General features: G+C 46.9%; 1 protein-coding gene across 1 annotated transcript; it reads left to right on the top strand.

Annotated features, from left to right (window-relative positions):
- Positions 1–449: 449 nt before the first annotated feature.
- Positions 450–10,423, top strand: KCNE3 (potassium voltage-gated channel subfamily E regulatory subunit 3). The gene is made up of 3 exons (XM_006100449.3): positions 450–536; positions 6,215–6,364; positions 9,589–10,423. Exon 3 carries the CDS (start codon positions 9,628–9,630, stop codon positions 9,925–9,927), a length of 300 nt encoding a protein of 99 aa, XP_006100511.1. The 5' UTR covers positions 450–536; positions 6,215–6,364; positions 9,589–9,627; the 3' UTR covers positions 9,928–10,423.
- Positions 10,424–17,512: the final 7,089 nt, after the last annotated feature.

Below are 17,512 nucleotides of genomic sequence, written 5' to 3' on the forward strand. Positions count from 1 at the left end.
CCCTGTGAAGGATGCATGCAGGATCGTAGCTATTTTATGGCAAGGAAGCCAAGACCCCGTGAGAAACAGTGCCTCGCCCACCCCCACGCAGCCACGAGGAGCAAAGCCTGCCAGCCCCAGCACCGGAGGTTCAGCTTCATTTTCTGGAGACTGGCCTCGGGCTGGGCAAGCTCAGCTCAGCGAGAGGCTTTCTGCCGCGGGTCCAGGAAGCAGGCGCTGCAGGGGACGGAAGGGTAGGCGCCCACAGTGGGGTGAGGCCGTGCAGCTGGGCGGAGGCGCCCGAAGCCAGCGCACGGAGAAGGGGGTGTGCTGGGGGGCGGGCGGGGCCGGAGGAGGGGACGCCCTAAGGAAGGAAAAAGGGAGCCAAGTGCGGGTCGGTAAGCAAAGCTGAGGGGGCTCGGGGCGGTGTTGGGCAGGGGCTGCACACGCCAGGGCCATCGAAACGAAGGGTGCAGGGCGGTGCACCCTCCAGCACAGGGCAGGGCGCGGTGTCCCACAAGCCGACCCACGCCCCTGGGAGCCTTCGGGAGAGACAGGTAAAGCGCACCCGCAGGGCTGGGAAGGCTGAGCGGGGGCGGGGAGTAGAAATGAGGTATCTTCTCCTCTCCTGGGACCACGGAGCCGGGGAAGGGGGGGTCGGCTCAGAAACGAGGCTGATCCGCCCCAGGACGGCGCAGCGGGGTTCCCGGGCGCACGTGGGAGTGCGGAGCTGGGCTCCTGGCCCTCCCCGCCGAGAAACGGTGGGGGCCTGTGGAGGGCGGCACGAAGGCTTCTTCCACATCCACAGATGTGCAGGCGAACACCTGCGGGTCAGCCCCGAGTGCCCACGCGGAAATGGCACTTCGGGACCCAGAGTGGCCTTCTTGCTTGGCCGGAGCCGCTTGCTGGAGCCGCTTGCTCTGCAAGAGGTGACGTGCCTAATGGCTACTCCCTATATGCACCCCAGTCCTGGGAAATGCCTGGGGACTCCCCAAAGCTCTTCTGCTGCTAATAACTTCGGTCTAGGCTGGGAGTCCGGAGCCAAGTTGTAGTTCTGTGCCAGTCGCCCACCTGCTCTATGCCTTGTGCTTTCTTTTCCTGGATCCCCACCCATAAAAGGGACCTCTGGGTCCCGCTGCGTGCACTCCATGTGACATGAGGGGGTAGGGGTCTAGACCTAGGAGTCTCTTTTCTAGAAGGTAGATGATGAGTCCAGACCCTGTGTGATGGCCCATGGAGCGTATCTCCTTCTCACAACCTATTCCCCACCAATTTATATAAATATATGGAAACTGAGGCCCAGGGGGAGATGACTTGCCCAGGGTCACACCAGGGAAGAGAAAGAACCCAAGTCTCCTCACTCCTAGGCCAGGGCTTTCTCCACTTCACCTACACAGGTGCCTTGTAAACGTGTAAGCTCCTCCTGGCACCCAGCTGCTCCGTCTCCAAATGGAAGAGACCTGATGCTGGCACCATGGAAACTGCTTGTGCATTTTCTTGACTCCTTGAGATAATAACCAACAGCCTTCTTCATCCTCACTCACTCCACACTTCTCAGAACACATTTCTATCCACACGGAATGGGTAGATGCTCACAATACCTCCTAAGAGTTAGGCAACACAAGAAACCCCATCTTACCGATGGGGAAAATGAGGACCAGAGTGGAGATGTGACTTAACCAGGACACATGGCTAGACACATTGGCAAATAGGAGCAGGTCTTTTGATTCCCACTCTAGTGTGTTCTCCATCAATGACAGGACTATAGAATGGTGCCCCTAAATGGAAAGAGACTACAGGACTGATCAGAGAGGATGAAAAACAAGCAAGGCTTCTGAAGAATCAAGAGGAATAACATGAACCGCTGGGCTCATAGAGGACATAGGGATGGCTGTTCTTGGTAATATTGGGGTAGCTGGGTGGGTAAAGGAACAAGGTGACCAACTGCCCAATAATTATCTCTCATGTTTAAATAATACTTTGCAATTTCTAAAACACCTTCCCCACTAATGCCTCCCCGAGTTCCCATGTGAGGTAATCAGGGGTAATTATCCCCATCTCTTAGATGAGTTTCAGAGAACATAAGTGCAGTGATCAAGGTCACTGAGCCAAGCATGAAGCCAAGATTAGGACCATGAAAGGAACACCTGAAAGGCAAGATCACCGGCTGAGTGACTGGGAGTTGCGTGAGTGCAGTGGGTGGGTGTGTATGGCCACGCCCCGGGTAGGTACACAGGAAAGAGGGTTACAAAGCCACACCGGTGTTTTGGGGCCAAGAATGTTTGCCCTTTGGATTGAACGGGGTTCAGGTCAGGGAATGTCTGGGTTTCAAAGCCCTGACTCACTTCCCCACCAGACTGAGATGGTTTTTTTCCTTTGAGTCTCCCCTTTTCCAGACCAAATGGAATCTGTTTTGGCCTGCCCTTGAAGTTGTTTCTTAAGTAATGTAAGCTGTTGGGTGTACTGGAGAGGGATGGTCTAATAAGAAAAGGCATTGATTAATTTATTCTTCAATGCCTGCTATGTGCCCAGGCCCAGGGAAAAAGAAATGTATGACAGCCCTGGCCCCTGTGGCTTGCTTGGTTGGAGCATCCACCGAAAGGTGGCAGTTTGATTCTATGTCAGGCACATACCTGTGGGTTTGATCCCTGGTCGGGATGCATGTAGGAAGCAGCTGGTCTATGTTTCTCTCTCACATTTCTCTCTCTCTCTCTCTCTCTCTCTCTCTCTCTCTCTCTCTCTCTCTCTCCCTCTCTCCCTCCCTCCCTTCCTCTCTCTAAAGTCAATAAAAATTTAAAATTAAAAAAAGAAGAAGAAATGTATGACAGGTACCTGACATATCATTTCAGTACAGCATAATGCTCTAATAGGGTTTTATGCAAAACACTCTAGGAATGAACAAGACGGAGTGAATAACCAGCTAGAGAGCAGGAAGGGGCGTCTCAGGAGAGAGTCTACAGGGATGACATTGGAGCTGTGTCTTAAAGGACATTGGAGTTCACCGTGCAGATAAAAAGAGGAAGGGCATTCCTGCCTACGAAAATGGCATGAGCACAGGAGACAGGTGTGCAAGTGCAAGGCATGTTTTGAGAATGGCCCGTAGCCCAGTACCAGGGGCTACAGGACAGTGGGGAAAGCTGTGGTCAGATGGGACTAGAGGCAGGGTCACCTCCAAAGGAGCTTAAATGATAATTAGAGAAGATCAGACTGTTCTATAGGCAACAGAGAACTTAGAGTGGAAAGATTTGTGGACTGGATACCTGTTTCTGGCCCCAGCTCTACCCCTCCTAGGTTAGGAGACATTAAGCAAGTGATTTTTCCCTGGGGAGCCCTCTTCACACTGGCTGAATGAGGGGGTTGCACCAATGACATGATTTTTAAGATCCCTTCTAGTTCAGATTTTATTCCTGCCCCTCCTTCCAACTATATGAAAAGATCCATCCCTGCAACTCTTCTCTCTTGTCCATTGACTCCCTAATCCATGGTGGTGACAAGATCTCTAGAAGGACCAGTGGCAAAATTGTGCATCCCAGGAGTTATCTCTGTATTCCCTAACTCTGCCTCTATCACATTTCCAGGCACTTAAGACACTCATTTTTAAGAGTAGCTGAAACAGAGCAATGGGTAAACCAAAAAACCCCCCTATGGTGGTGGTTCACTTTCCCCCAGAAAAATCTGAAAGAAAATGTCACTAAGATACCCACTTAATCCTTTAGATCACAGCTGTATGCCTCCACCTCCAAGTTAGAGGTCAGGTGAGTTCAAGCACAGAACATTTAGGGAGAAACTGTTAATGTGCAGGAAATAGTAGCAATAGTCTGTGGAGGAAGAGAGTGTGTCTGGCTTGTTCAGGGGACCTGGAGCAGGTCTGGAGCAGAAAAGGCCATGAGAGAGGAGACTCTAAAGGAAGGTTAACTCCTCCAAAACTTACCACCTTGCCCCCTTACTGGATCCTCAATTAAGATGGGCGGGAATCTGTAGTGCAGGAAAAAGCAGTAGTCATGGAGCTAGAGGAGATGATGCCCAGAACACAAGGAGGCTGTGTTTGGTGTGATATGCAGCTGAGATGTCAAGGAATGCTGCCATTAGTAGTAAAAAGAGCACCGAACAGCATTCCATGGGTCACTTACCTACTGAGCTTCAGTTTCCCCATGTACAAAATGCAGGGGTTGGCCTAGAATCTAGATGCTGAGTGATCTTTTGGTTGTTGTTGTTAATCCTCACCTAAGGATTTTTCCCCCTTTGATTTATTTATTTTATTTATTTATTTTATATTTTTATTGATTTCATAGATGAAGGGAGAGGGAGAGAGAGATAGAAACATCAATGATGAGAGAGAATCATTGATTGGCTGCCTCCTGCACACCCCCTCCTGGGGATCAAGCCCACAACCCGGGCATATGCCCTTGACTGGAATCGATGCTCTATCTATTGAGCTAAACCAGCTAGGGTCCCTCCCCTCTTTGGTTATTTTAGAGAGAATGGAAGGGAGGGAGGGAGGGAGGAATGGAGGGAGAAATGGGGGAAGAGAGAAACATTGATGTGAGAGAGACACATTGATTGGTTGCCCCCTGCATGTGCCCCGGGGATCAAACCTGCAACCCAGGTACATGCCCTTGGTTGGAAATTGAACCCATGATCCTTGGATGTGTGGGCTGATGCTCTGACCACTGAGCAACACCAGCCAGGGCTAACTGATCTTTAAAATTTCTTTCAGCTTGGTCAGTTCCTTCCTAACTGGCCTATCTCCTATTTTAAGTTAAAGACTCTGCAGGGCAATAGCGTTATCTCCCTTGTCATTATGAACTTCATAATCAGTGACTATCTTGGAGCCAAGGAGCTCAGAAAGAGGAACAAAACTGCAAATGTTCCCAACTGCCAGATCCCCAACTTGGGACCCAGAGGCAGGTCAACAAGAACCAACCTGTTCCTTTATCAGCTCTCTGTCTCTCCTGACCCAAAAGGACAGGATGTCCTTACACCTAGACCCTCTCCCCCACCCCAATCCAGCACATAAAAATCAGTAACTGTGGCTTCTTTTCTTTTCTCATCAGACTACAAGCATCCAGGTCCACACAGGGAAGTCCTCTCACTGAATCTCACCTCAAAGCCTACCCTAATCCTCTATCCCCACTTTCTGCATAGACTCTGTCTCCTCCTCAGGCTAGATTACCCCGGCAGGTGAACTATTAAGAGGAAAAATGAATAAATCAAGCAATTTCGTTCGCAGTTTCTCTAGGCTGGAATAGTAAGTGTAACTCAGTCCCAGGGCTCAGAATTTTAACTTGTGAGGAACAAGTCTGCAGCCTTCTCTATCTTGTGATTGGAGAGGCTCTAGAAAGCCCCCAAAATGCTTTTCCCACCAGCCTATCTGATCTCCCATAATCTCACAGTGTGGTTTTGTGATGTGTACCCTCTTTGGATATTAGAGCTGGCCAGAACCTATAATAAAACCCCTTCAATTTATAGATGCAGACAGAAGCCGGGGGCCCAGAAAAGGGAAGTCACATGCCCAAAGTCACACACACAATCGCTGAACCAAGACAGCTCCTTGGGTTTCCATTTCCTTCCCTGTAAAATGACGGATGTTAGACTGGATGGACTCTGACGACCCTGCCAATCTCTGTCCCACAAAAATAAAACCACCGCCATGTCTGTGGAGTGTCTGGTGCCAGACACAAGTAATTTTCTTCTTTAATTTTCACAATGAGCTCTGCTACAGGTAGTGCTGATGCTGTTACCATGTGTATACCCAGTATATCCAAATAGGCTGTTGTGAATATCCTTTGTTCCTATGTAAAATATCAACCCAAGTGCCAACTGCCATTCTACCACTTATATCATTCCCTTGGCTCTCCGGCCCTTCCAGTCTTTCAGAGGCTCCTGCTAAGACACCAGTACCCTTGAAAAAGGGAATGTTTTAGGCTGGTCGCTGAGCAGGAGTTCACATGTTAAACTGAGGTTCCTCAGGAAGTCACCCAACTGAAACATTGTGGGCCTGGAGTTGGGGGGCAGCAATCAGAGGTCCCTTGGCCACTGTACAGTTTCTGTAACTGTAACCCTTGGCTGGCCTGGCCCAGCTGCTGCAGGAAGGGGAGGAGAAGAAGGGGGGGTCAAAGCCCACAGCAAGGCTATTGCACAACCCTTGGGGCCCAGCCTGGGGCGAGCCACCCTGGTTCTGAAGGTTTTTCTTTGTTCGCTTCCTTCCTTTTCTGCCCCCTCTCCCGCTTTCCAGTTCTGGGCCTCCCAACTCCCGAAGTGGATACTGAGACCGCAAATGTGTCCAGAGACATCCTAAAGAGGCTGAGGGGCTGAGGAGCCCTAGGGCGCCCAGAGGGAGATTCCTGAAGCCAACGCGGACCCAGAGGAATTTGCCGGGTATTTGGTGAGTTTCCCAAAGGACCCTTGTCACTGGGTTTTCTGCCTTAAATCTCGCCCTCAATTCAGTCCACAGAGCAGCCAGAGTGTCCTCTCCAAGCACAGATCTGGTCCTTTTAAACTATCCATGACTATTCCCCAACTACAGATAAAGTTCTAGCTCTGCAGATCGGGGTTGCCCTCCCTCTGTCCTGTCAGTTAAAAGCCCCCTGTAAGAATATCTAAGAAAGCTGGTAACAGCGACTGCCCTGGGCCACTAGAAATAGGGAGACTTCCCCTTCATTGTATGTCCTGTGAGTCCATATTTACTTCTCAAAAATGAAAAATCAACTTTCATTTACATGGAAAATCATGTTTACATCAAAATGTTTATAAAATCTTCTTCACCATAATAAAAGTATATGCTCAAGCAAGCCTGGAAGGAGGCAAGGCAGGGATGATAATTTTTTTTTAATTGTGGTTATAAAAAAACCGCATAACATAAAATTGACCACGTTAACTATCTTTTAAGAGTACAGCTCAGTAGTGTTAACTATATTCACATTGTTGTGCAGTTGTTTTCTATAACTCTTTCATCTTGCAAAACTGAAACTCTATACCCACCAAACAACATCTCCTCATGTTAATCTTTTTGATAGATGTGAAAACTAAAGCCCAAATGGGGTGAGAAATTTATTTCTCTCAAAGTGGGCTCCTCCGGGCCCTTACACCGCCTGTCTGTTGTCTGAGGCCCCTTCCTCCCTCAACCCTTGCATTAGCCATTTCCTCCCCAAATGCCTCTCACATCCACATCTGTCCCTGCCCCCACCTTGCCATTCCCTAAGCCCCAGCTCAGGACTAAGTGTCTTCCAGCTGAACTATTTCAAGACCCTTGTGTCACTGGGTTTTCTGTCTTAAATCTCACCCTGAATTCAGTCCACATAGCAGCCAGAGTGTCCTCTCCAAGCACAGATCTGGTCCTTGTATCCCCTTTTAAAATACTGTTTCATAGCTCTCCCCCAACTACACATAAAGTTCTAGATCTGCAGTCTGGCACTCAAGACCCTCCATGATCTGGTTCAACCAGTATGTCCATCCTACATCCTATCGTAGCCCTCCATACATCTCACACTCTAACAGCCTAATGCTCCTTTCCATTCTTTTAAACATTTTATGTGCTTCCTGGTTGTCATGCTTTTGTTCATCTGTTTCCTTTTCTTGCCTTTTCTGCTTCCTAGAAACTCTTCGAGGTCCACTGGAATGCCTCCATCACTGTGAACACTTTCTGAGTCCTGATCAAAATTCATCTCTTCTTCCTTAAGCCCCAGTAGACCTTGGCTTGTCCCCTGTATTATAAAGAGCTGGCAATGTGCCCACAGTACAGGGACTGGATCTGAGCCTACCAAGAGTGAGCCTTCATAAATGATTACTGGTTGAATCATTAGTTGAGCCATTAACCATTAATTTCTGTTCCTGATTTCCATAGGCCTATATGAGGGGGAAAGGCACAGATTTGTTGCCTGACAAGTGGGGTAGATGAGAACTTATGCCTCCTGGGTCTTAACTCAGCGAGCCCTTGTTCTTTTCCCCTTCTCCAATCAGATAAGGTAGCCCAAGTGCTATATAGCATGGGGCTCCAGAGGCCTTGTAGGAAATGTGGGCCAGTCCTGGACTGTATTATTTAGATTCTCCCCCCCCCCTCCACACACACACACAACTTCTGCATTCTTAGAGTTGTTCATGAATTTTATCACAGTTCATGAATTTTACCGTCATCTTTTCTGGGAAAGAGACCTTATGGTTAATAATCAAGTTTGTTAACTTTGGTTGGTTGACAGCTCTACCTAGATAAAGGAGGGCTTCCGAACCAGTCAGTAACTCTTGAGTGCTTGGACTATGGAGAAGCCCCTAACCTGGCCATCTTTACTCAAGACTATTGAGGAAAGGAGAACACCCAGCCAGTCTCAGGTTAGAGCACCAGGGAAGGAGAATTCCCAGGAAATCTCAGGATAGCCCCATAGATGTAGGGGAGAGACACAGCTCTGCTGACCAGGAGCATGTGGTCTGCTGATACCTTTATCAATAACAAGAGAACAGCCACACAAAGCCTTATATGTAAGTGCTGGGCAAAGGGAAGTCTGTTCTGATAAAGCTTGTGGAGTATGGTTAAGGGGTGGGGAATACTCAGTGAAGGTTTCCAGAAGGAAGTGGGTGTAGAACCTTGTTTAAAGGGAATGACATGGTTTTTTAGAGACTAGGACACAAGGCTGCCTTCGGATGTGGTTTTCTATATTATAGACTAAGGGTCTCCAGAAGAAGGAAAAGAAACATTTACCGTCACCTATCATATGCTGGGTTTGCAGTGACTGTGTCAGAAGGCAGGATAGTTGAGGTGCTGTGTCTTCTCTCTCTTGAGGGGGAGGTAAAACCCCAAACCAGACTGAGTGCCCCTGTCACTCCCAACTCCAGCCCAACCCTATTCTCTTCTCCAGTGCCTGCAGGGGTTATCAGCCTCTCCCTGCTTCCCCAGCCATTCCTTTCCAATAGAATCTCCTACAGAATTCTTCTCAGCAAAATCCTATATAGGTAGGAATACCCAAAGTGCTTGGGACATGTGGTGCTTGAGAGGTCAAATGACCCAGCTCCTGGTTCTAGGTAAGGTGAAATCCAAGCCATCCCCAAACATCTCAATGGGGCCTGTGGAGTATAAAAAAGAACGGTGCTGAAGGAGAGTCCTGAGGAAAACTTCCAGTAATGCCACACAGTCCTGCCAAGAGCTGGCATGAGAGTCGAGAAACTCCAACTAGCCATCAAAAAGCAGGACTCGGTCTAAACTCTACCTATGAATATTCTCTGGGATCATGGTCAAGCCACTTATTCTCCCTGTTTCCCTGTATGTATGTATGTATGAAGGAGGTGGATTAAATCAAATAATCCCTAAATTTACTCTAGCCTAAAGCTTAGTGACTTACAGAATAAAAAATAAAAAGACAGATGGGTTGCAATGGCCAAGGAAGGCTTTATTCCACAGGTACTTATTGAGCATCTATTGAGTGCTGTCATGAGGGCTTGTATATAACAGTGAGTAAAACATAGTCCCTGCCTTCATGGAGCTTGCCATCTAGTGGCAAAACAGACAAGTAAACAAGTAGAATAAGCTGTGATGTTGGGGTTTTAGCTGGGGTCTGAAGGAGTGAGATCAGTCAAGCTGCAAGTAATGGAAACCATCCTTCCTTTTTCTGTTGCCACCAGAGTGTCCTCCAGTTCTTCCCCACCTGAATCCCTGTTGCTATGGAGACCGCCAATGGGACTGAGACCTGGTATCACAGTCTGCACGCTGTTCTGAAGGCTCTAAATGCCACTCTTCACAGCAACTTGCTCTGCCGGCCAGGGCCAGACAACCTGACTGAGGAGCGGCGGGCCAACCTTCCCGGCCGCGATGACAACTCCTACATGTATATTCTCTTCGTCATGTTCCTATTTGCTGCCACTGTCGGCAGTCTCATCCTGGGATACACCCGCTCCCGAAAAGTGGACAAGCGCAGTGACCCCTACCACGTGTACATCAAGAACCGTGTGACTGTGATCTGATGTTGGGAACTGGGGTGGCTGAAGATCAAGACAGCTGAGGACTGTCTTCTGGGGCCTCCAGAACTCAGCCATGGATCACATCAGGCCTCTGTTCCTTTCTGTAAGATCAACAAGAAACAGTGCTAGGGGATGCCATCACTGGGCTGGGAGGAGAGGGGCCTCGTGGAACAGGACTTTTTTCCATCAAAGACAGACTTGATAGACAGTGGGAACTATGGACAATCATATAGAAGTAGCAAAAGATAATAACCAATGACTAGTCCTGTGGCTGGGAGTTTTGGACTTGAGAAAGGAGAAAAGGAAGTTGTAGCAGAGGGAAATAAAACAAGAAGATGTACTGAGGACACATTTGTGTGTGTGTTATCTTCAGTGACCACGAGAAGCAGAAATTATTATCCCATATGACAGATAGCACAATGTTACTTACTTATTTTTGTTCACATTTTGTTTTTAAATCCATTTAACATTTGTGATTTTACGCCCCTGTGAGGGAAGCATGCTGTCCATTTGGGCCAGAGCAGTGCCATGAGTGGAAGTCAGAAACTCTGATCTCTTTGCCCAGTGCTTCTCAAAGCACTGTGCTGCTCAGGAGTGGATCAAAGCCTAAAAGTCAGTCACACAATTCTGGGGGCCTCCTTAAAAAGAATTCAAAAATATCCTACTTATGCAATTATTACAAAAGTATATTCCCACTAGAGGCCCGGAGCATGAAATTCGTGCACTCAAGGGGGGTGGGGGGAGGGTCCCTCAGCCTGGCCTGCGCCCTCTCGCAGTCCGTAGCCCTGGGGGGAGGGGGGGGTGTCCAACTAACATCCTTAGCGCTGCCGCAGAGGCAGGAGAGGCTCCCGCCACTGCTGCTGCACTCGCCAGCCACAAGTCTGGCTTCTGGCTGAGCAGCGCTCCCCCTGTGGGAGGGCACTGACCACCAGGGGGCAGCTCCTGCATTGAGCATCTGCCCCCTGGTGATCAGTGCTCATCATAGTGACCGGTTCCACTGTTCGGTTGATTTGCATATTAGCCTTTTACTATATAGGATGTTAAAACATTCCTAGAACCCCTCCTGAGACCTAAGAAGGAGCCATGCGTGCACAGGGCTCTGAATGTTAAGCCTCATTAGCTCCATGGTTCATGTGCCTCTCCAGCCATGTCACAATGGTGCCCTTCCCAGCCACAACTCCAGCATTGAGGTTTCACTACCTCTAACGCAACCTCTTCCATTTTGATTGAGTTATGTGAGAGATTTTCTGATACCAAGTTGAAATCTGCTTCTACAAGATTATTATCACACCTGGAAAGTTATCCTATTAAAAGAAGCAGGGTGTGCAAGGCCGATACCTGGCTCAGTGGAAAGAGAACCAGTCCTGATTCTACCGCTAATGTGATATGTGACACTGGCTGGACACTTCTCTCTCTGATCCTTTTTCCTCTTCAGCACTGAAGTGAAACTGTTAGACTTGAAAGACTCTAAGAGCTTTACCAGTTCTGACATTCTAGGCTTCATGTACAGTAGGTTGAACCATTGCTGTGTTTCTGAGCCAAAAACAGCCGAATATCAGCAGATGAATACTTTACAAGCTCCAAACCACAGGCTAGACCCTTCCACTGTTTGGTTTGATTTCTATTTAAGAAATCTCCATGGGGGTCTCCAAAAGGCCCTATTGAAACATACGTTTTCATGTATAGCAAAAACCTGAAAGACTATTTTGATATCAGTTTTCTTTGAAGGGAAGGATTATGGGTGATGCTCCCTTTCTACTTTAAAATTTTATGTACTATTTGTTTTATTTGACCATAAGTATGTTACTTCTATAATAAGGGAGAGGGGCTTCTTCTATTTTGAAAAAATAAAAATAAATGCCTATGTGTTTCTCTTTTTTATTGCTGACACTATTACAGATGTCCCTATTTTGCCCCCTTTCTCCCTCCACACCCTTTACCACATTGTTGTCTGTTTCCATGGGCTATGCATATATGCATATATGTTAATGCCTATGTGTTTCTTGCATGGAGGATCACAGAACATGTATGGTCCCATGAGCAATTATGTTCACTCCCTGAAAATCTGTGCTAAACCCATATGTGCTCAAGCCTTCCCTTATCTCTTCTTGAGGGAGAAGGTGGAGACCTGCTGAAGAAGATGTGGCCTATGGGAAAATAACATACTCAAAGTCTATAGCTGGATGGGACTTTAAAGACCACCCAACCCCAAATCCCAATAAAATACGGAATGGCAGTCAAGTGTAAGAATGAATGGGCCTAACCGGTTTGGCTCAGTGGATAGAGCATCGGCCTGCGGACTGAAAGGTCCCAGGTTCGATTCCGGTCAAGGGCATGTACCTGGGTTGTGGGCACATCCCCAGTAGGGAGTGTTCAGGAGGCAGCTGATCGATGTTTCTAACTCTCTATCCCTCTCCCTTCCTCTCTGTAAAAAATCAATAAAATATATTTTTAAAAAAAGAATGGGCAGGTGATAGATGCTTAAAGAGTTTTGAGAAATGAGACTGAGTAGATCTAGGAATCAGAGAAAGGTAGAATTTGAACTAGGCTTTGAAAGATAGGGCAGAGTGAGTGAAGGGAGCAAGACAAGGGAAGCTTAGAGACAGAAATGGGGCAGAACCACCCCTGAAGAGAGAAAGCAGGCCCAGTGTGGCTGCTCTGAATTTCAGTCCCCATCCAGGAGACTCCCCTTCACACAGTCTTTATACTCACAGGGCTTAATTAATAAAATAATACAAAGTCTTTTGCGTGCAAGTTGCAGAAACCCAATATATATTAGCATAATCACAAAGGAGGGTTTATTAAGAGGAGTAGGGGGTAGTCACAAGTTCAAAAAGAGGCTGCAGACAGTAGGGCAACTCCAGGGATCTCCTGGCCTAAAACTACTTACTTGTCTGAATTCACAAAGTAGGGGCTCAGTATATCTCACACTCCCAGGGTGGGACTAAATAAAATTCTAGGAGTTTAAGGTGGTATAATGTGAACACTCTAATAGTCTATGATATAGTTAGTCCCCTCAGCCCTCCCACCCTCTATCCTACTCCAATTGTCTGGGAGTGCTATCCCACTCTTCCCTCAGCCCACAGGCTCTTTTGTCTGCACTGAGTCTGCCCTCTGCTGGCCAAATCCAACATATCACTTTGAGCCCTCAAAGCCAAATTTCAGTAATTACTCATTCAACAGATAGTTACTGAATGCCTACTATGTGCCAAGCTCTCATTTAGGCACACACGGGATACATAAGTAAAGAAAAAAGATCAAAGAAACCTCCACCCAAGAGATAAGAGCATTTTCTACATGTGAGGCAGTGGTCTAAACATTTTACACACATTAACTCGCTTACCTTTTAAAACCTTCATAACAACCCTATTTAGTAGATGCCTTACAATTACTTCAATAAAACCCACTTGTTCTTCATCTCCAGGGGTCCTCAAACTTTTAAACAGGGGGCCAGTTCACTGTCCCTCAGACTGTTGGAGGGCCGGACTATAGTTTAAAAAAAAACAAAACTATGAACAAATTCCTATGCACACTGCACATATCTTATTTTGAAGTAAAAAAACAAAACGGGAACAAATACAATATTTGTATTTGCATGTGGCCCTCGGGCCGTAGTTTGAGGACCCCTGATTCTAGCCCCTTCAGTACCTTCAACCCAGTATCCGCATGTTGGCACACCCAGCCCAGAGTGTGGATCTGAACAGTCCCCAGAAATGAATGGGAAAGTGATGTGAGGAAATGATGGCAGAGTACTGGCACCAGTAGACTGAAGTTGGAAGAAGAGATTGAGATAGGCATCCACTGAGGGAGCACTTTTCAGGGAGAACCTGCAACGGAGAGAGTGAGGTAGAAAGGAAAGGGGAAAAGCCAAACAAGGTGTGTCTCAGGTCATGACTAGCCCTGGCCTGATCGACAGGGAACTGTTAGACATGGCTGGGGCATAAACCACATGACAGGATTACACCCCTTGAGTTAAGGGGGCAGGCCTTTGATGCCCCCATATCAGTTAGTCATTGGTTGAGGCCCATCCATGTAGGGAGCAAGGACAAGTGGAGGGTTGTGAGGAGGTTCCATCAGCTGAGGGCAGTTTTCTGGAGAAGGGTGGAACCTGTGAGCTGGTGCAGGCTAGAGCAGTGGGAGAAAGCTAAGCAAGGAGTTGTCTTGACTGGAGATTAACAACAGCCTGGTTCTTCAGGAAGATTCTAAAGCTCAATTTCCATCACAGAATTGGCTCCATCTTTTGTGACTATCTCCTTCTACCCCATGGCAGTCAACATTGGCTGCTGGCCGCCAGGGGAAGCAATTAACCTCCTACGAGGCTCACATTTGGCTGAGGCCAAGTCTTTGGAGAAGGGGCATCTCTGAGCTGATGGCAACCAAAACAGCAGCTGGGGAAATGGGTCTGCCTGGGGCTCTGTCAGCATGTACGACAGCTGTGATTTGGGGGGAATGAGCAGAAGCAAGAGTGTCACATCCTGAGAGATCCTTCTAGTTTAAGAGACAAGAGCACACACCAAAAAAAAAAAAAGAGAACAAAACAAGATACCACCTAAGCAATAAAAACATATTTTTAAAAAAAGAACTGGTAGGATTTGATTAGAATGCTCTATTCAGTCATTCAGGGACTCAGAATAATGATTACTGTCCTCAACATGTAGCTTCCAAGTTTACTATGGTGTAAACATTTCTTTCTCTTTTTTTTCCTTATATTTTTATTGATTTCAGAGAGGAAGGGAGAGGAAGAGGGAGAGAAAGATAGAAACATCAATGATGAGAGAGAATTATTGATCGGCCACCTCCTGCACTCCCCCCACTGGTGATCAAGCCCGCAACCTGGGCATGTGCCCTTGATCGGAATTGAACCCGGGAACCCTTCAGTCCACAGGCCGATGCTCTCCAGTGGTCGACCACTGCTCTATCCACTAAGCCAAACCAGCCAGAGCGGTGTAAGCTTTTCTAATTAGTGAAGAGAGATAAAGAACAGAAGTCCAGCACCAGAGATTTACTCTTAAACAAGCAAGGCAAAAGCTGCATAAAGCCTCCTGTCCACATCCATTGATGAGGGCTTAGTAACATGGCTACGACTGGTGGTCGATTTATAACATAAATGAGGCTCCAATCTGGGCAGTCACGTTCCAGCCAAATCTCTATTACTATGGAAGGAACTAATGGATTTTCACGGACAGCTAGTAGTCTTCACCCCATCCTTCTCACCCTTCCCCCAAGATTGGTCATGATAAAAAAATGTACAGCCCTGACAGGAAGAAAGAAGTGCTGCTACTCTGATTCGACCTTTTGGTTTGTTTTTGGTTTTTTTTTTTGTTTGTTTGTTTTTTGTGTTTGTTTTTTGGGGGGTAGGAATGGGGGAGGGGGATCTTGTGGATATAACTAAACCTGTTCCGGGAGTGTGACTTTTACTCATTTTTTTCTGGCACTGGTCTCTCCTCTCATTGGTAATGTCTAAGACACTGGTCTAGGCATGGGAGAAACAGACAAAGCAAGGCTTTCGGCCAACCTTGTGTAGGAAAAAGACTCCTCCTTGCAGGTGCCACTGAGAAACCAAGAACGTGATCTGCCTGCATGAAATCAGAGAACTCATCTGTGGCCATGGTTAAACTGACAGAGAATGAGCTCCTGGGAGCAGGAGAGTCAGAAGTTAGTGAGCAGGAAAGAAAAAGGGAAGAAAAAGTAATATTTGATGAGCAATCAATCTCTGCCAGGCACTGTGCTGGGAATTTGCGTGTTACCTTATTTCATACTTTTAAAAACTCTTGAGGTAATTATTTTTATCCCCATTTTACAGATGAAGAAACAGAAGCTCAGAAGTGAAATAGCTTAACATTCACTTAATACGTGAAGCTCTCTAGATTTTTAACACAAACTTGCCTGAATTCAAAGCCCATGTTCTTCCCACTAGAGCTTTGAGAGTCACATTTGGTCCTTTCTCCCAGCAGACTTTGTGGCTGGCCTCTCTGTTCCCCTTCAGGGATCGAGTAGAGTAGTCAGAATCTCATCCTTGCCTAGCTCCTTCAACCCCCAGCCAACTGCCATTTAAAAAAAGAAAGAAGAGCCCTAACCAGTTTGGCTCGGTGGATAGAGCATCGGCCTGCGGACTCAAGGGTCCCGGGTTCGATTCCGGTCAAGGGCATGTACCTTGGTTGTGGGCAAATCCCCAGTGGGGAGTGTGCAGGAGGCAGCTGATCGATGTTTCTCTCTCATCGATGTTTCTAACTCTCTATCCCTCTCCCTTCCTCTCTGTAAAAATCAATAAAATATATTAAAAAATAAAATAAAAATAAAAAAAGAAAAGATGGCGTTGTCAGTATGCTTATGGGAATAGTAAACTAATCGGCACACCTCATGTGGGAGGGTCCCTGAGTCCCTACAGCACCGACTCTCAACATTGGGAACAAAAGGAACCAAGAGGCCAGCCACAAAATTTGCTGGGAGATTGAGAAGGTTTATTCTCTAGAAAGGATCTAATATGAATTATTGGTTCATCTTCCTCAACTGGGGAAAGATTATTTAAATTCATCTCAAAAATCTCTGTGGGATCGTTGCAGGCTTACAGTTCTGTTCTTGATTTACTATGCATTCATTCATTCATTCATTCAACTGATATTTATTAAGTACCTAGATGTCAGGCAATTGGTTTGGCTCTAAGAATATGGAAGAAAACAAGATAGGCACAGGCCCTGCCTTCATAGGGCAAGGATTGCCTCACCAACTTCGATTTTTCTACTTATAAAAATTTCAACTTCTATAAAGCTTTACATTGCTGTGCCCCCTCCCCCCAGCCCCTCTCTAAGTGAAAGGGGCTTCCTTTACTCAACTTACTACCCTGTTTATAATTTCATGATAATTTGTATCACATTGTACTCTTTTGGCAGATCTTTTCTCCTTCCTAGAAACAGTGTAAGGGTGCAGGCAGGGACCATGTCTAATGCATCTCTGTGCCCCCATCCAGTAGGATAAGACTTGGCATAAAGTGGATGCTTAATTAATATCAGTAGAATGAATCAGTGTCACCATAAGTATTGTGCAACATAATCTCTCATATGTGTATTGTGCTTCCAACCCTTCAAAGTATTTCCATCTCCATTATCTCATTTGATTTAGAGAGTTTGGTCCAGTAGATTCAAGTAAAAGTGGATGTGAGCCTGGCTGGTGTGGCTCCATGGTTGAGCATTGGCCTATGAACCAGGAGGTCGAGGTTCGATTCCCGGTTGGGGCACATGCCCGGGCTGCGGGCTCAATCCCCAGTGTGGGGCATGCAGGAGGCAGCTGATCAATAATTCTCTCTCATCACTGATGTTTCTATCTCTCTCTCTCCCTCTCCCTCCCTCTCTGAAATCAATAAAAATATATTTTAAAAAATAATAAAATAAAAAAGCATTCTGGGAGCCCACAAAGTGATTGCAAACTACCAGGAGTAAAGACAGTGGGGCTGTGCTCAGATACTTGGGGCCATTGCATCCATTACCCAGCTGCTGGGAACACGAGCTGCTGACAGCTCACAGCTGCATCCCTCACTGCACATTGCCCTGGGCCACAGGGAACTATTTTACCCGAGGTTACACCCCCTCCA

This window comes from Myotis lucifugus, unplaced genomic scaffold (genome assembly GCF_000147115.1).
Source record: "Myotis lucifugus unplaced genomic scaffold, Myoluc2.0 scaffold_313, whole genome shotgun sequence".
In the NCBI taxonomy this organism is placed as follows: Eukaryota; Metazoa; Chordata; class Mammalia; order Chiroptera; family Vespertilionidae; genus Myotis; species Myotis lucifugus.